Raw genomic sequence first — 19515 nt, 5'->3', positions numbered from 1 at the left:
AGTTTGAGGCTGCGCTTAATCATCGTGGAAATGACTCGTCAGCATGTTGTGCTCAGTGCAACACGAGACACAGCTACCCTGTGATTAATCTGATTAAAATTGTAGTCGCTTAACATCCCTATAATTATTAACGATTTAGTTCGTTCAAAAGTTAATGAATTTAGGTGGTATTACTTAATTGATCCAAAACTCAATGAGCAATTTGGAATCAATTAAGTACACATCTACCTCCATCTGAAATTTGTAATCTGGCAGGATTGATATTTCTACACCATGATCATAACCTGGTTTTATTGCCCAGCAGGGTAACACATACCGGGAGTCTGCTTTGGTGTATTTGTGCAAGTACAAATATAACAAATATAAATAATAGGAACCAAAGTTAAATATAAAAAATAGCATAAGTACACTGTCTTAAAGTCCCCATTATTCTGACCATGAAACAAATAAAGCGCTTTTATAAACCCACAGCTTTCCACATATTTAGAGCAGCAGGGATCATCATTCACACTCTTTGGTAAAAAAAAAAAAAAGGGAAGATGACTAACATTATTTGTTGGTTCCATTTTACTCATCCCCAAAGAGACAAATTCAGCTGTTTTATTCAAACACTGCATCTGAAATGATTTAGTATGGCTTGTATAGCAGTGACTTTCCTCATCGGGACAATTAAAACTGTTCTCTAGTTACGATCTTACGCTTCATTACTTTAACAGGTTTAATCCCACCATTGAAGTCTATCACTTTGATGCTGCAATGATCAAATGTGTCTACAGGGTTTTCTAAACGTTCACACAAATAAATAGAGATTAACCAAATACAGTCTATATAAAATAAAAATTTTCTGAAAAAATTAATTTAGTGTGTTAACAAAAGAACAAAAACAGAAATGCTCCTCTATGGATGAAAGCACAAACAATAATCTTTTCATAACAATTTATCGAGAGAAAGTAGTGCAACACTGTCTTTTTTTTGTAAGTCAATGGCCCTGCACCTATTCCACCATGTCAGCACATTACACCTTCATTTACAATGAGATCTTCTGTTGTATACATTATATTTTTACATGTTCTCCTTCAGCTTGCTTTTGTATATTGTAATATAATTCACAAGTTTTTTTATTGTATAACTTCTCCTATATTTAGTATTTCTGTTTGTCATTGTCTGTATATATCATTCAAATTTGTTTAGCTAAACCCTAATAATAAAAGTATTTCTGATTCTGAAAAAGGTCTTGAACACTGAGTCCTGAACAAATGGAGGACAATAGTTACACCTCTTCCAGGAAGTTTTCTGTTTAAAAGTGTTATCATTAGCTTTAATATCACAAATTAGAGTAAAGCTGTGCTTATAATTTGAAGTCAAAAGTGATACTAGATTATCTGATAGTGATATATCACCCTAAGAAAAACTATCTGACAACAATAATGGAAAAAAGATGACACACATCATAAACCAAGAAATGAAATGCAGATATGTGATGCGTGTATACAGATCCTTTGCAGCGATGCAGCCATTTACAATGGAAAACACATTCACAAATATCTTGAACCAAAATGTCTGCTTATAAAACAACATTTCGTTATCAAACCTGGCTGGCTTTGATAAGGATTTTAAAAGTGGTCCCCACTTACAAAACACTGGTGTGCACTGGTGCTGAAAACCTCTCCCCACTGGTGTTGTATTCACAATTGTGACGTGTGAGTGTGTGGTGAAACAGGAAATAAGGCACCTCCAATGTTAACAGAGCTTTAAATAATCAATACAAAAAAATATTGGTGCTTGTTCAACTCTGATCATATCACATCATTTTTACATAACAAAACAGTTGTTAGGTAAAATAGTCGAGTGAGGCTTCTGGGAATGTGTATATATATATATATATATATATTTACAGGGGACGAATTAAATACATAAAAAAATAAATTAACAAAACTATCTAAGACATCAATAACATCCGAGTGCCATGACCACCTTCCTGAGAGCCGTCTTTTTCAAACATCACAGGATCTAACTTTCTCAGCTGGAGCTGCAAAAAGAAAAGAATGAAAGACCAATTATTAAGAGTGATTTTAAAAGTCTTATTTGTAAAGTAAGACTGGACAGAGAAGGTGAGCGTTCTCTGGGTTACCTGTCAGCAGCATCTCTGCCAGCCTCCGCACTTATGTCTGCTTTGGATGCAGATGGTCGCAATTTAATGGGATCTAAAAAGACAGAGGAAATTTAATAAAGCTCTGTGCAAAATAAAAGGAATATAAAAGAAATGAGCATTAACTACAACAAACTGAGATCCACCTTGGATCCAGCGGATCTGCGTGGCCGGGCCGTAGCCCTGCTCGTTCTTGGCAGCGATGCGGAAGACGACAGCTGGACGGTTTGAGGCTGAGCAGTCGATGTGGGCGTTGACCAGCTGGGTGGAGCTGATGGAGCAGGAAGTCTTGGTTCCCCTGTAGATCCTGATGAAAGCCAACTGACCAGGGCGCTCAGAAGAAGTGGAGCGGCTTTTCCTCACAGCCATGTACATGGAATACTCCAGGATGCGGCCCGACGGAGAGGACGGAGGCTCCCACGTGATGTGGACTGAGTCATTGGCCTACACAGAAAAAAGAAAGAGACAAATAAAGAGTATTACGAGATTGAAAAAAGATTTTCCTCACGTTCGCCAGATGATTGTCTACATGTGTCAGTAAGTCACCTTTGTGATCTTGACAGCAGAGGGCGCTCCAGGGAAACCAGGTTGACAGGTCTTGAACTCGCTGACTGGGCTGAAGTCTCCTAGACCAAAGCAGTTGATGCCTGCAACTCTGAACCTGTAGGTCTGACCTGGAGTGAGCTCCTGCTTCTCTCGGCCCTGGTAGTCCTGAGGCCCCGGCTGCTTCCTCTGTAGAAAAGCCTGACGGGAGCGGAAAGGATGGAAAGAGGGTGAGTGGAATTGCCAAAGCTTGAAGAGAAAGCACAGGACAGAGTAGTGTATCTAGAGTTTCCACCTCTTTAGTGTTCGGAGGCCGGCTGCTGACAGCTGCAGTCACCTGGTTACCATCGTCGGGTAGAAAGTAGTGGTTGACCTCAGAGTAGAGTGTTTTAAACACACCAACATCGAACCATGCTGCTTCTTCTGGACTCTGCTGAATGTGAAAAGTGACATTTCTCAGTTCAGAACAACTGAATAAACTGAAAGTTGTTGTTGGGAAGTTGACCTGACCTGATCTGCATGGCCGTAGAAATCAGAAGTCTTATCAGTAGAAACAGGTTTATCTGTAAAAAAAAAACACTCAATGAGCCTTTCTTGTAAAAACTTGGACCTTCTTTAGTCTTATATATCATTAATATTTAAACTTGAGCATCATCATTACCTGACAGGGGCTGAGCTGAGCTGTGGACCTCTGTTGCGGATTTCTCCTGTCCAGCAGCAGCTACAAATATAACAGCATTAAATTACATCATTTCAGACTAAACAACCGCTTACGGCTGCAGGATTAGTTGTGATAAAACCATGATGTTGATTCCCACTCAATGAGAATCAAAACAACTGATCCATCTTCCTCCAATAACCAATGACAACATAAGATGCATTTATTCGGCCCAAACACATGCACAGTCATGCAAAGGCACACTCATGCAGGAAGGGAAATTTAATCTCTGCTTTTGACCCATCTGGTGCAGGACACACAGAGCAGTGAGCAGCCATGTACAGCGCTCGGGGAGCAGATGTTGGGGGAGTACGGTGCCTTGCTCAGGGGCACTAGACAGGGTTACCCCAGGTGATGCAGGGAAGCAGAAAACCGGCAGGGAAAGTTTGAGATGGGTCTGATGACAATGTTTGTGAGTGGAGTAAAAAAAGTATTCACCATTTCCTAAACGCTGTGTGAAATAAGGAAGACTTAATAACGGAGGCAATACATTTGTTTGCACTGCCTTCTGAAAGGGGATACGGGCAACAAGACTTACAGCCGCTCTTTGTCTCTGAAATGTCTGCGCCTCTCCCTGCATCACTCTTCCCTCCTGGTGTTTGTGTCTGTGTTGAGCCACCGGACGATTTCACCACAGTTTCCTGCTGCACTGAAGCAACCTGAAATTTGAGGAGAAAATTAAAGCACAATACTTATTTGTTCTAAATAGGAAACATTGCTAGAAATCAATAAGTCCTAGTTCCAATCTGAACTACAGTGGAACTTGATTTGTGCCAACACGCTGTATTTCTTCAGAAAGCTTTTAACACAATCAGTGAGAATGAACCCCGAAAATCATCTTCAGTGTGTTCAGACTCAGTCCATGATAGGAGATACTGGTGTATCAGTATATTAATACAATAATAGAACCAGGAGCTACCTGACTTGAAGCCTTCTCTTGTCCGTTTGTGGTTCCTTCAGTTTCAGTTTGAATAGACTGGACTCCTAAGAGAAAAGAGTGAAGCAAATCATGGTAAGGAGCCAAGACAGAAAGTTTGGCATATTTTCATCACCCTGACACTCATCAGTGTGTTTCTACTTGGGCTGATAACATCGGTTTAGAGTTGCATGTTTCTTTTCTGTGGCCCCGGCTAAGCGCATAAAGACGCATTAACCTAATCAATTATATTTTATTTGTAGAACGCCAAATCATAATATTATCTCAACGCACTTTACATAGTACTGAGTCTGTTCGCCCTCTCTCACCTTTAGGATCTTTGTTCTTCCCCTCTTGTCCACCTGTTGGTGTGGGCTCCCCTGGTTTGTCACACGTACTGCTGGACGCAGTGTTAGGACACACAGGTTGCATCTGAAGGATGTAGCAGTCTACTGCAGCCAGGGGGCGCCAAGCCACATGGAGCATGCTGACGGTGGATTTGACAAGTAACACTGCCTCTGGGGATGCTGGTCGTGCTGAGGGCAGGACAGGAAATAGTATAATGTGTGGCAGTGCTGGTTCTTTTCAGGTTTTTTTCTGCACAAGCCCTAAAACAAGTCCTCACCAGTCTCCAGGTACCAGAGATCCTTGCAGCAGACCTGGTAGTTCCAGCTCTTGCGGTATCCGTCGCGTCCGCTCCAAATGTAAAGCCTGGATCCGACGGCGGCTGCGCAGTGGCCGGCCCTGGCTCTGGGCCTACAAGCATACGTGTCGTCACTCTGAGGTCCCTGACTCTGCAGCGGGGACTCAATTTCATCTTGCTCCTCTGGTCCTATGTTCTGCCAGTTCATCGTCTCTGTGGTGAGATAACGGTAGCAAGTTTCAACATCTACTTAGTCACAACCGTGGAAATATGAAACTATAGTAACATTTGTGGTGACAATTACTGACCCAAGTTAAGCACACTTAAAGAGTTGGTGCAGATCCATTTGGTTTCTGAAGCGTTGTGTTTGTCCGGCTCCGGAACAGGAATCCAGCCTCCAAACACGTACATCCTGCAGATAGAGGGACACCCTGAAGTTTGTCCATGGCTAGTTCAATCAGGTGTCAAAAGCAAACTAAACCTGCTTTAAAAAGGAAATTAATAACAATAAATCCAATCCAAGAGTTGATTACTTGTTTTCGATTACACTGGCAGAGTGAAGGCTTCTGGGAAGTGGCATGGAACCCTTTGTTTCGGGCATTGACCAAACCATTGTTTCTAAAGAGGGAGAAGGTTGAAGATTTGGTCATTTGAATATTCAAATTTGTTCTCACTGTCATTTAGAAGTACAGACATAACATTAGGGCAAACCACCTTTAGTATTTAAGCAAGAAAATTGCAGTTGCATTTCCCGAAACTTCAGCGTAAATATGATCTGTCAAAGTATGTCATCCTACCAAGGTCAAGCTGCCAGAGGTCGTCTAACCGACATCCTTGCATTCCTCCGAAGATGTAGAGCTTCGGCGAGCTGAGGCCAACATAAGCCACTGCGCTGTGAGACTCCCGTGCTGAAGGACCGCCACCTTTTGGTTCTGGGATGCTCCAGCCTCGCACACCTGATGCCGCCTGCAGCTCCAGCTCATAAAGGTCACCCATGTACCTAAGATAGTAGAAAGATGTACGCTTAGAGTGAGGTTTCTGAGCCCATTTGACTGAGTTTTGCATCTGAAGAAAGAGCAAGTTACTGGAGGCCTTGCATTCGACAATGACCCTGTTCAGACCTGGTACTAGCGCTGTTTGATTCAATCACAAATGGTCAAAGCTAAATACAGCTCTGAACACACTCAAATGTGTTATGAATGCGTCCTGAGATCTGACAACTCAGACCACATTTGGAGGTGGCAACCTTCTTTTCACTGTGTGAAGGTCAATCGTTCCTGGGCAACATATGAAGGATTGGTAAAATCTTCAGAGCTCCGCACAACCATTCAGTCCCTCCAGACTTTGCTCATTCTCTTTCGCTCACGGTAACTGTCAAGCTCTTTGAAGGTTTTAAGTTCAACTCTTGCCCAACTTGAAATGGCCTGGTACATGAACCTCAAAGGACTCACGGGACAACTCTCTCCAACACAGCTCAATATTAATTTTCCTTATTTGTTTGTTGTTGACTGGTTGGTCCATCATGCTGAAAACCAGTGGCTTCTTTGGTTGTACCATGAGTTGAATCCTTGTTTGCCCCTCTCTCTCTCTCTCTGCTGAGATGTTTGCTGAGAATCCCCCCAGTTGCAGGTGTTCCAACTGATGAGTAATTAGCAGCCTGCACTGGCCTACTGGTGGTGCATTATGGGACATGCAGTCTTTTACGCAAAGTAAAGTGAGCTGATGTGAAAGCAACATCATTTAGTCTTCATGAACAGAAATGATGGCAATATTTTTTGGCCATATAGAGTGGGAGAGTGAAAGTGAATTTTAATGTCAGGTGTAGACAGATTAACTTAAGGCTGTCTCTCCATGTGTTAGGAGATCTAAGGGAGGATGTTAATACCAGGTCTGAACAGGGCCAAAGTAAACATTGCAGCTCACCTTGGTACGTTGCCATTGGGGTCTTCACTGTCATTGGCCAGGCCTCCAAACAGGTAGCACTTATTGCCCACAAGAGTAAGACTGTGTCCAATCCGAGCGCAGGGAGGCAAGCCATTCCTGGGGGCTCTGGGCTTCAGCTTCTTCCACAGCCAGCGACTGGCCTGAACCCCACAACAGCAAAGACACGATTTTATCATTTCAACACCACCGCACCAGTTCCAGAACCACCAGTTATTAAAGGTGACGGCGTTACCTGAAGTTCGTAGAGGCTGCTACTGTATTTGCCGAATTCCACCATGCCGCCAAACACCAGTATTCGAGTGCCCTCGCAGACGAAGCCGTGGGCAGCACAGCCTGGTGGGATGTCCCCTCTCACAGCGGGGAGGAACCACTGCTTGGAGACTGGAAGAGCGGACCTTGTATTAAACCTGACATCCAGATTACTGCTGACTTGCAGACACTCCGGTGGAAAATCAACCTCGTCCCACTAAAATGAGTTTTAATAATTACACCATGATCTTTGCAAAACGAAATTAGGCACAATAGTATCATGTAGTCTTTTGTAAAAAAAAAAAAGAGTGCCCACTACTAGCAACGTATATTAACATTAATGCCCAACTACAAACATCACTAACTAACCCTGCTAGCACCTGATACCTGCATGATTAGCATTAGCGCTTGCCTGTTGGTTAGCTACGCTGATTAACACCTGCCTCTGCTGTCCTTCATCCTGTTTCCAACAATTAACACGGACAATTAACTAACGCTAGCTAGTGAGCTGAAGGACCGTCCCACGGCTCAAGTTTGTGTCAAGTTAACGACAACAAACCCACGCCATTATAAACAAAGTCATGCTACAGCTGTCGATGATGAGAACAAACAACAAAAAACGCGCAGCAGCTCGAGCTAGCCTGACTCTTTCCACTCCTTCGCATGCTAAAAACAATAGCCGCTAGCGGGGCTAGTTAGCGTCCGAGGCTAGCGCTAGCTTACCCGTGTTGTAAACATGGAGGTCCTCAGATATCCCCTCGTTTCCACCGCCGAACACGACGATGAGCTCCCGTATGGCTGCGGCTCGGTGTCCGTGTCTGGACCGCGGCACCACCCCGGTCACCGTGTGAACTCTTCTCCATTGCGGCTCTGCGCTAAAATCTGCGCTCATCTTCAGACTCGGAGGTTTGGCGCTGTTGGGGTTTCAAACAAATGGGCGGGGCCTAACGGGGCATCAGAGATTTAGCATGAGAGTGACATCTGACTCCGCCTCGTTTGTCGGGTATCAATATTTTGAGGAAGTGTAAGGGAAATATTGACTTGTTTGCTAATTATTTATTTTTATTATATAAAACTGTACTCTATGAATGTAAAAGCAACCTGACTCTTGTGTAATTGACTTCACTCACGAGGATTTAATTTAGTACTCGACCCATCCAGACAGATGTGAAGCGTCGTGTGTGACTCTGGAGGCAGCTGTCTGTCATCTGCAATCATCTCAGCTTTGATTTATAATATCAACCCTTCTCTATTATTCATGAATTAATAATTATCTTATAATTATACTATTATATGTAAACACATTGTTTTCCTGTGCTCTATATTGTATTAAATAAATAAAATAATAAATAAATACTATATAATAATAATTAAATATAAGGCTATGTGTATATTTAGACATCCTCATACACCTACATCGACAATATAAGCAAATTTGCATTGTTATTTTTAGCTACACGATTGGGCTTGGAAGATGTATGTTTATAAAGTCTGTGTTATAAACTGGACGTAAAGACATTAACCAAGTAAAGTCTTACATGAGATACCATTGAGTTGCATTGGGGGAAACGTGAAATCCAAATCCAGCTCTACAGCTTGTGTCAAGCACACAGACCCTGAAACTTTGAAGATGCTTCTGGTTTGCATCCTTGTCAAAATGTGGTTATAAGCCAACAGGATGGAAATAGATCTGGGTCATTTACTGGTAACTAATAATTCCATCCTATGTCACGTGGCAATGGATCAAGTGAGACGTCAGCAGTTCTAAACCTAAAACTCATCCACAGTACAGTGTAACATTACAGTCAGTATTAAATACCACAGACACTACACGTGGTAAACATGTCCAATGCACAAATGTGGAATGAAGTCATATGTCAACAAATTATGAACAATAAAATACACAAAGAATGAGAATAAACGGGAAGCTACATTATGCACAAGGTTAATGATCAGCATCCATAAAGCGCTTATATAGACTTGATGACTCAACAATTTAATCTTTTAATTCGTGCTTAATTTTTCTGAATGCTGAATTCAGCCCCCCCTTCCTCCTACAGAAAGTTATTCACAAAATATTAATGCGTCTGTCTGTCTGTGTGCGTGTGCGTGTGCGTGTGTGTGTGCAGGAACAGGAACCCCTCCCGTTGGACAGGAAGAGGGTGACGTCAGTTGTCAATTGTCTTTGCAGCGAGATTCTTTGCATGTAAACTGTTTTAAGCTGTTTCTGTGCGTGATGTTAAGTGTGTGTGCAGGTCTGAAAGAGTCTGTGTTGCGCGTGGCTTCAGTCCGTGCGCGAGAGAGGGATTTAACGGAAGGGGTGTGTTTATCGGAAATTGAGATTCTCTCTTTCTCTCTCTGTGAGTGTGTGTGTGTGTATGCGTGCGTACGTGTGTGTACAGACGGGAATACTGCGCCAGAGGAAGTGCGCCGGTTCTCCGTCTGCGCGTCCCGACTTCCTGCTCTGAGGAGGGAGAGAGAAAAGCTCCGGATCCGCTTTCAGACATCAGCAGCGGCAGCGGCATGGAGCCACAACACAGCACACACTCCCCGCTTTAAGACAAAAGCACACACACACACACACACGCACACACGTCTCTCACGGGCAGACGGACAGAGGAACAGCCGCCGTCCACCGCCGGGTAGGTGCATGATCTCTACAACTTTGTTGAGTTATGTATCTGCGCGCTTGTGCGTAATGGAGAGGAAGAGGCAGACTTGTTTTAGCTGTTTCCGTATTCCGCACTGTATATTCGGATGCCCACAGGTAACACGGAAACAACATTAAATTACGTGTTAAAACTGCGCGTAAAAGTTGTGCGTAAAATGTGTTTAAGTCACGCTCCAGAAGCCTCCATTTGGCACAAGCTTATGCGTAAAGTTTCTCCAATTTCTGTCACATTTGAAAAATAACCGAAAAGCGGTTATTGTATAGGCTGCAGTGGAAAAATCTGCCGTGGCTCCTTTAAAATCCAGTAGTAGACTTTCTGGTTTGTCTGGACCTCGCAGACTAATTGCCATGCGCTTCCGGATTGAAGCTGGCAGCAGACAACATCTTGAAAATGAGTCACTGGTGCAAAACAAAGAACCATTTGAGTTCCAGAAAGAACTCCCCCCAACACACACACACACACAGGTCCAAAAATTAGAAATAAGTAGCACATAGAATATGGATGAAGAGTCGAGTCATGTGTTGTTTGGTTTGTTTATGTTGGATTGAAAACGGTCCACGATACACAAGGCTGATGATATCTGATAGATTTACATTTAGAGAGTTGGTGTGTGTGTGTGGGGGGGGGGGGGGGGGGGGGGGGGGCTATACTGTGTAGGGGGGAGTCTATGTGGAGAGAGGCAGAGAGTTCATAGACTGTCAAACTGTTAGACTGGGGAAGCATGACACTTTTCAGAAAATTCATTTTCAGTTAGAGAAGAGTTGTGAGAACGTCAGAGGCTGAGCACAAATCTGGACAAATGTGCGTCAACATGTATTGTCATGAATCTGTGTGTGTGTGTGTGTGTGTGTGTGTGTGTGTGTGTGTGTGTGTGTGTGTGTGTGTTTGTGTGTGTAGTTTTGAGGCGGTGCACAACTTCTGCATCCGCTAAGTGTTGACAATAATAGATATTAACACAAATAAGTGTGTGCATGTTTGTGTGTGTGTGTGTTCCTGGTGACTCCCGGTGACCGGAAGTCCTGCCTCCCCGAGAGGGAAGGCCCTTTCTCCAGGAAAGACACCCCTGCAGCTGAATGACAGGAAGTCCTGGTTTAGACAGAAGGCACCGCTGTTCTTCCATCACTTAACACACACACCCTGCAGGAAAAAGGAAGCAAGGGATATGGCGGCTTGTACGTGTGTTTGTGGTGGTGGATCATTGTTTGCTACACATGGTCTCTCCCCTCTCTGCTGGTTGGTTTCCTGTTAGAAAGACAATGAAACAAAGACCAGTGCGTACTGTGTCTTTATATTGTTTCAGTATTCAGATAGTCTTACTGTGAAGGCAGGTGGAGCAGCCTCTACTTCTGGAGGTGAGGTCTTCAGCTCCAATGTTTCTCCATTGTGGAAGCAGATGTGATTGCCATGGGGATTCTGGATGCAACTGTCATGGTTTTCTTTAGGTGGTGTGTGGTATTATATTTCCTGCTAATTATGAATTAATCTGAGAAAGGGAGACAGAGCAGCAGACAGACAGACAGACAGACAGGCGTGCACAGTGTGGCTTCCAGGTAAACATGATGGTTAGACCCATGCTTGTCTTAGCAGGTCACTGACCACATCCTGCTCTATCACCATGGAAACATTTGAAAACCATCCAATGTCTGCCCATCTTCTCATCCTTTCGCTCTGTAATACATACACACACACACACACACACACACACACACACACACGCACACGCATGGACACACCAATGACGCATCTTCCCCCCAGCAGCCTACAATGGGTGTTCAGATCTTGTGTGAAGTAGAAGCAAAACATACATGAATGTGTAAAATGTAAACGATAATCCCATCACGTTAATAGATAGTTATAGTGATATCTCCTCATTGACACTACTCTGTAGCAGCAGCCGTTGGTAGAAATGCTTTTCAAATTGTTGTCTTGGTGAAAAGTAAGGTGTATGAATAATCTATGACAAAATGTAATTTGATCTTGCTAACGGCCTGATGCTGACGTCTATTTTAAAGGATGATAAGTCTCCATGGTAAAGGAAGGGTTAGTTGCTAATGTAGAATCGTACACAACTCCTTCATTTAAAGTCTGTAAGTAAAGATGTGAACCTAAGCATTATGTCCTTTCAGTCATAACAGATTCATATGTGATGAATAAAAGGAAATAAAACGCTGACAGTGACTCAGTGGCCTCTTATGTCATGTGTCAAGGCATCTGGATTTATTTAACTTCTCCATTCACTAATCCGAGGTTTAATTCGCCCCCCTACTGTATAAAAAGCAATCTCTGTCTTAGATTAACAGGAGAAGAAGCATCAGTGTTAGCATTTGTCCTGTTTTGTTCAGTTATACATAGGTTATATATGTTGTGTGATTTTGTTCAAGAATCGTAGTCAGGGACACACACAGTAAACATGGTTTGTCCCGTGGAGCCTTTAAACTGTTGACATGTTTGTGTTGTTGTGTGTTTGTGGGTTCGGGGGTTTTTGGGACAGGAAATTCCCAGTCTGAGTTGGGGGGGTGGTGTCGCTGGGTACGGTCAGCGATGTTATGCTTGTGGTTTTTATCTGGGTTCGCTTCAGAGGAAGCAAACCCTCTTTTCATATTCTCTGTGACGTCTCCGTCTCAATCAGTCTGAAATTATTTCTATATCCTTTAAACGCTACACAATGTCCGGTATAATGATGACATTTCCACATCGTAACACCTTTTCTACGTAAATGCATGTATACTTTTAATGTAGAATGTTTTACTATAGACTGGCTTCATGTATAAAACTGAATTTCACCGTTAATAATTAATATTAAAGATGTAGATGTAAAATATGTTTATAACATCAATGGAGCAAATAACTACTGAGTAATGTGAAAAAGGCCACTCATAGTACCAAGGCCACTCAAGTGTGCAGTTTCTGTCGACTCTATGGGTTTAGCATCTTTCAGCTTATTGTTTTGGATTCACAGAAGCTTGTTTTTTGACCGCAGCAAAACAAGCTGACATTTCCGCCATATCTGATAAATATGTCGATGTTGAGTTTACAGCTTGTATTGTCCTGGTCAACATGTTTTGAAATCTTCCAAATGAAGAACCACAGGCCCCTCTCCTGATTCGACATCCCGTAGATTTCCCTCCCAATCTAACAGACAGGAAGTGGCCATTATACGTCTTGACAGTACATTGCAATATATGTTGGTCGATGTAATTTCATTAAGTCTTAATCTTCTTTGACCTCTGCAGATTGCTTGTGTCTCTGTCGTCATCCCGTCATGGAGAGCTCCATCACCCTCTGGCAGTTCCTGCTGCAGCTTCTGCTCGACCAGAGCCACAAACACCTCATCCGCTGGACGTCCAACGACGGCGAGTTCAAGCTGCTCAAGTCAGAAGATGTGGCCAAGCTGTGGGGGCTGCGCAAGAACAAGACCAACATGAACTATGACAAGCTGAGCAGAGCCCTGCGCTACTACTACGACAAGGTATGCAACACGTGCGCCTATCGACGGCTTCAGACGTTCAAAACAGATTTGATGAAATTCCAAGTCTTATGAGAAAAGGACGTTAACACACCAGAATGTGCTAATACATTTCTTTGAAGTAGGAAAACTCTTAATTCGCTGACCCCATGTCCTCTGCAGAACATCATCAAGAAAGTGATCGGCCAGAAGTTTGTCTACAAATTTGTGTCGTTCCCTGAGATTCTGAAGATGGACCCTGCCATGGTGGAGTCTGGTCGTTGCAGCGAGGAAAGTGCCACGTCAGAGCCGGACGCTGAAGACGAGGACGGGAGCGGCAGAAACGAATACCTCCACTCGGGCCTGTACTCCTCCTTCACGGTCAGCTCCCTGCAGCACTCCCTGGAACAGCACCGGCCGATCAAGATGGAGCCCCGATCCGGTCGCCACGACGACAGCTCTTCGGTCATCCGGTTCGTGAATAACCGTGGTCACTCCTCCCTCCCCTCCACCCCACCCCCATCCTCGAGTGACACCTCACACTCCTCCAGGCCGTCTCCCGGGCAGGCCCGCTCGCCCGCCTGCTCCACCTCTCCCCAACAAAGCCCCAACCACGCGTACTGGAGGGGGCGGAGCCAGAGCACAGATACTGATGAGTCGGAGCAGATCGCTCAACCTTTAAACCTGTCGTCAGGTCAGAGGGAAAGGGAGAGGTCACAGAGCACCACCACGCCAGAGAGGAGGGGCTTGGCCAATGGTGGGCCTTCGAAGAGCAGGAAACCCAAAGGCTTAGAAATCTCCGCCTCCTCCCTCCTGCTGACAGGAAGTGACCTTGTCTCCATCGCCCTCAACAGCCCGGCTCTGCCTTCCGGGTCCCTGACCCCGGCTTTCCTCACCGCACAGGTACAGTGTGACACATCACATGGGTGTTAACACCACTGCACTCACACACTGCTCACTGTGAAGGCAGTGGTTTGTGGGCGAGGGAGGAGAGGAGGCGGAGGGGAAATTTCGGGTGAAGAAAGTCAGACAGGGAGGAGATAGACAGAGGTGAGCGGAAAGAAAGGAGGAGGCCAGGGAGGAAGGGAGAGAGGGAGGGAGGGAGGAGGTTCATAAGTGAAGCCACATGTTCCTGAAGCTCCAGATTCACTGGCAACAGCACGCTGACCAAACCAGGACAGTCTGACTACACTCAGGCATTCAGCTGACGCTTTCATCCAGACCCAGTAATCATACACTGCTATGTGTACATCGCTGATGGAAAATATGGCTGATGGCTCAACTACACTCGTTAGTCATTACATGTTGTAGTGTGGTCATGTGAACAGCCGCTGTCTGTCCTCGCGACCTGCTTTTCAGAATCCAGGAACCTTGTCAAGACGCTTCCTCCCTCTTGACTGTGGCCTACATCCCAAATTAAATGATTAAAGAACCTCAGACCAGTTTGTAGTGGCTGCCGTTCAAGTCGATATCTTCTTAGTCGACTCGATTTGCCAAGTGAATCAGCGGAAGCCGTTCAAACACTGAGGAAAGCACATCGTAAGCTGCTCCTTAACAAGTAGCTTAGTGGAAATGAAGTTAAGGAAAGTTTATAAATGAGCAGGGAAATAACTGTGCTTACTGATTAGTGGCCAAGTCCGACTGAATAGCTGCAGGGCAGAGCTGATATTATTTTCACAGGTTGCGTTGTTTCTGCCTTAAAAGACAACTTTCCTACTTTTTATGTCTTTATTAGCCGGCTAGTATTTAACAGCTGACAGGAACAACAGAATAAAGCACTAAAATAAAAACTACACAGAATACGTACATAATGTACACCTTTCACTACAGACTGAAATATTGTTTGTAGAGAAATGTAGTTGGCATTGGACGATTGTATAATGTATTTGTTCATTTTGTATGAGATATTGAATTGGACGTATACATATGGATATATAGACTTTTGGTATATAGGAAGATTTGGTATACAATATGAATATGAATATAAAAATGGTATGTGCTGTATATAAATGCATATAAATGCACTGTAGCATAGTATATATAGTATAATTACTGTATACTAGGATAAATATTAATATAATAGGAGGGATTCACAATAAGAGGCATATATATGGAGTAATATAATATAATTGCTAAATGCTATACAGGCAGGGATTCAAGTGATGTTCAAATATCACATTGATGTGCAAAATATTGACATTTCCAGTTTAATTGCTGGTGGTTGTTGTTGTTGTGGAACAGAGACGTAAGTTATCCTGCAGAACCAGAGAGAAAACCCAACTGCTCTTAGTTAAACATGAAGAAAGACGAGACAGGAGAAAATAGATGACGTGAATTCTGTATGAATGGAGCTTCCTGACCTACATGGAGTCAGTCTGCCAAGTCCGTCAGTCTGTCTGGTGGACGTGAGTTCACCAGAGGGCAGACGTGGCTCGGAGCTCCGGGTGAGACTGACATGAAAACTTCACCACAGAAGTACAGCTCTCTGGAATTATTGCCAGAATAAACAGTTTGTGAATCTTGGTGAATTTATCCTCTGATATTTAATGTGGGGTTTTGTCTGTGCAGACTCCGTCTGGTCTGCTGCTCACACCCAGTCCTCTGCTCTCCAATATCCATTTCTGGTCCAGTCTGAGCCCGGTGGGACCCCTCAGCCCTGCACAGCTCCAGAGCCACGCCTCCCTCTTCCAGGTAAGACTCAGACATTTGTTTCTTGCTTCCTTTTTTCATGCTTTTAATGTCTCATCTTATTCTTTATCCAGTTTGTCATATCCTGATTGACCTTTGCCTCAGCCTGTACCCTAAACTACATCAGAACGTCTGACTAGTTCCAACCAGATGAAGACAGAACCAGCTGGTTGCACTTAAAACAGACTAGTTTGTGACATATGTCGTCAGACTAGGTGGTTGAAGCTGGACATGCAAAAACGAGATCAAAAAGCCATAGAGAGTTTAGCCCGTGTCCTAATTTAAAGATATAGTTACGTATGAAATTTATTTTCTACTTCATCTACAATATGAAACACTTGTTTCCACAGTCGAACTTGCTATCACTGTAGTTTAAAGCAGCTGTTGTGAGCTTACTGAAAATATTGAGTTTTCGGTGATAAGGGCCGATGCCGATGCAGATGTTGATGTGCTGTCTACAGGCCTGCTACCCGTCCCCTTACTTTAACCCCCGGAGATTTCTGTGATGTTGCGAAAGCGCCTGAGCAGAGAATCTCCTGCTGCGTTGTTGTCTGAAAGGAAAAGTCTGGAGAAACTCAAGACCCACTTCTGCAGACATCCTTTGGAGTGATGTTAATTGTGCTTTTATGGGGTCGGTTCTGACGTCAGGTCCTATTAATTTAAATAAAACGCACACACCTTCATCAGCCTGATTTTCTCTGTCTGACTGATAAAAAAAGTCTCTGCATGCTCAAAAAAACACCCTTTCTCATTACTACAGGGTCTGTCTAGTCACCTCACACTACAGACTTACATTATACTGTTGTTTTCGCGGAGTGAGTGTGTGTGTAAGTGTGTGTGTGTGTGTGATTCACCGTGTGCCAGGGTTTCAAAATAAGCCACAGATGTTTCCGTTCTGGTGGGGACGAGAAGAGGGGGCAACTTCCTGTTGGCTCGGTGGGGAGAGGGTGAGGGCTTTTTGGTCAGGAGCCCCTCCCACCCATGTCCGCAAACTCAAAGCAACATTACACATTTTGGGAGGACATCGCATTACCCCCACTAACAAATGAAGTGTTAGAGAGAAGCAGTTGTGTAACGGCCATATTTAAGCTCTGAAGGATAGAAGTGAAATCAGTAACATTATTGCACTTCTGCTTATTAGTGTAATGGGCTAGTGTCACTACTCTGCATCAATATTTTGTCATAGATTAAAAAATGTAAATACTTTGTCTTAATAGACCCCTACAATTTCAATCACCTTTAATTTAATTATATTGAGATATAAATGTTACTAGGTAAAGATTGAAATAAATACAGACTGAAATATGATTTTGTGATTTGTTTCTTCACTCTATGTTAGTCAATAATTTTTTTTAAAGCAGATTTTTGTGAAGAGCCTATATGTTGTTTGACCTCACAAGTTTTTTATTTGTAGTCATTTCAACTTTTAACTGTAACATGTCTCCCGACAGTTTCCCTCTCTGTTAAACGGACACATCCCGATGCCTTTCCCCAGCATGGACTCTCCCCTGCTGTTGTCCCCCGGCTCCCACAAGTCCTGATGTCAACCCCATTAAAGAGAGCTGGGCCGAACCAGACTGAGCGGGTCCAGATCAGGACTAAGCAAGTCAGCTTTAGTCTCTGCTGAGGAACATCATTACTGGAGACAGGCTTCCCCTGAGTCTGATTACACTTTGATTTGAAACCAGTTTCTTTACGGTTATCACGTAAAGACACGGGAGCTTCAGTATTTTGCATTCGACCTTTCTTTGTGTGTCTACCACAGTTAAACTGCTCATGTTCATTTCATTGATGTTTTAATGTTTTCTTCTTTTAAGGATGTAAAATCCTCTGAAATAATTTTAATGCAAAAAGAAGAATTAACTGGAGGTCTCATCTCATGTTCTCTCATCTCGCTCCACTTGGTTTAGGTTTAAGAGTCACGGACTGTTATGCAGTCTGCTGCAATTTTATGAATTTTTTATTCTGCCCTGACTCAAACAATGGAGATCTCGGGAAATCCTCATCAGAAACTATCACACCTCACAGAGACAGACTTTATAAGTTTCCTACAGAATGTCATTAACCTATGAGACCCGAGTGCAGCTTCTTTACATGAATAGACGTTCACGAGAAAGTTCAGGTCGATTAAGTTTTATGTGTCTAGCGCCAAATCACAACAGATATTATCTCAGGGCACTTTACTTAGTAAGGTCGAGGCCTGATAATATTATATAGAAACACAACAGTTCCCATAACAAGCAAATACTGAAAACTTTGGAGAGAAAAGAAAACTCCCTCGATACCTAGAAGAAACTTCTAAAACCAGATTTAATGTGGACGGGTGAGAGAGGAGGAGAGGGGGAGATAAGAGAGAGAGACCAGGAACAGTTGTGTAACCCTCATATTTGAGTTCTGTCTGACTGGCTAATATAATTAAATGATTAGAGTTATATTCATAGATGTAATGATGTTGTACTTGATAGCAGCACCAGATAATCTTGACTAGACCTTATTATTATAATAATAGTTTTTTAAGAAGTGCGCAGTGCATGATGGGAGTTCCCCCCAGCAGTCTAGCCTTATAGCAGCATAACTAAGGGATGGTTCAAGACTCACCTAATCCAGGACTAACTAGAGGCTTTATCAAAAAGGAACATTTTAATGCAACCTTTAAATGTTGAGATGTTGGTTCCTGGTCACTGAGGGCTCTACAGGAAATGCGTTAAAATATAAATCTAAGACTTGATGACCAAATATCCATCAGAAAACCTGTGTAAGGAAAACAGAGTTTTACTGAGGACTGAATGTTATTTTGTCAAATTCAAGGTGATGCCAAGAAGTAGTTCAGCTCCTAACCACGCCAAAACCACAACATGTCAACTTTACACTTTGGTCTTTGTAGGGATTAAACAAACAGGCAATAACACATTAACTAGTGAGAGTTAGATGTGCAGGTAAGCACATGTTGGGCTGTTCTCACCTGCTTCAAGTCTCCAAATATAAAATCCAGAACTGGGACCGTAACTGGATGATTCGACGCTACAGGCTTCATAGGCCTGTAAAGAGACCTCGCTATGACTGATAGCAAGTCAAGTTTTTTACCCCTCTGCTTAGTTTCAATAGACCACATCTATTGCTAGTTATTTAATAGTAACAAATTAGACACTTGGACACATGAGAGGACACCCTCACCGACTCCTAGCAGAGCAGCTGCTGGCCGGAGCGGTCTTTTTGCATTGCTTTGACAAGTTGACTCGACGCTGTGAACTTAACTTCAGCTGCAGTTTCATGCTTTTGTTTTTAATGCACTGTTTTGTTTGTACCAGCTGTGCCTTTTGATATGGTAAGATGTATGTAAATGTATTAGGCTTTAAAACAAGGTGGTAACAGACATTCCAGGTCAAAATTGCACAGAAGTGTCTTTTTTTGTAAAATGGGTCCTGGTTATTTTTTATAAAGAGATGAATGGAAGTGTATTCTCATGATTTGTTTGCTTGGGAGAAATGTTTTTTTGAAAATAAAATGGACTTTTCAGAGATGCTCCCTCAGCTTTAGTTGGTAACACA

At 43.2% G+C, this 19515-nt stretch overlaps 2 protein-coding genes across 3 annotated transcripts; one reads left to right on the top strand and one right to left on the bottom strand.

The window, feature by feature from the left end:
* Positions 1–924: 924 nt before the first annotated feature.
* hcfc2 (host cell factor C2) lies at positions 925–9218 on the bottom strand. Of its 2 annotated transcripts, none has more exons than XM_053414634.1 (17): positions 7886–9218; positions 7146–7294; positions 6893–7053; positions 5767–5969; positions 5503–5587; positions 5278–5381; positions 4952–5182; positions 4656–4862; positions 4330–4394; positions 3949–4069; positions 3354–3413; positions 3203–3255; positions 2988–3125; positions 2696–2893; positions 2296–2593; positions 2132–2204; positions 925–2029 (listed from the first exon to the last, which is right to left on the bottom strand). In XM_053414634.1, the coding sequence occupies exons 1-17, from the start codon at positions 8052–8054 to the stop codon at positions 2020–2022; spliced, it is 2325 nt and encodes a 774-aa protein (XP_053270609.1). In that variant the 5' UTR covers positions 8055–9218; the 3' UTR covers positions 925–2019. The 2 variants fall into 2 exon arrangements, with proteins under 2 accessions (XP_053270609.1, XP_053270610.1); XM_053414635.1 differs by having other exon boundaries at positions 2988–3122.
* A 77-nt stretch (positions 9219–9295) lies between these two features.
* elk3 (ETS transcription factor ELK3) lies at positions 9296–19485 on the top strand. The gene is made up of 5 exons (XM_053414639.1): positions 9296–9804; positions 13068–13303; positions 13463–14182; positions 15848–15970; positions 17419–19485. Exons 1-5 carry the CDS (start codon positions 9399–9401, stop codon positions 17506–17508), a joined length of 1575 nt encoding a protein of 524 aa, XP_053270614.1. The 5' UTR covers positions 9296–9398; the 3' UTR covers positions 17509–19485.
* Positions 19486–19515: the final 30 nt, after the last annotated feature.

Source organism: Pleuronectes platessa, chromosome 22 (assembly GCF_947347685.1).
Source record: "Pleuronectes platessa chromosome 22, fPlePla1.1, whole genome shotgun sequence".
Classification (NCBI taxonomy): Eukaryota; Metazoa; Chordata; class Actinopteri; order Pleuronectiformes; family Pleuronectidae; genus Pleuronectes; species Pleuronectes platessa.
This window is presented reverse-complemented; position numbering and strand designations above follow the sequence as displayed.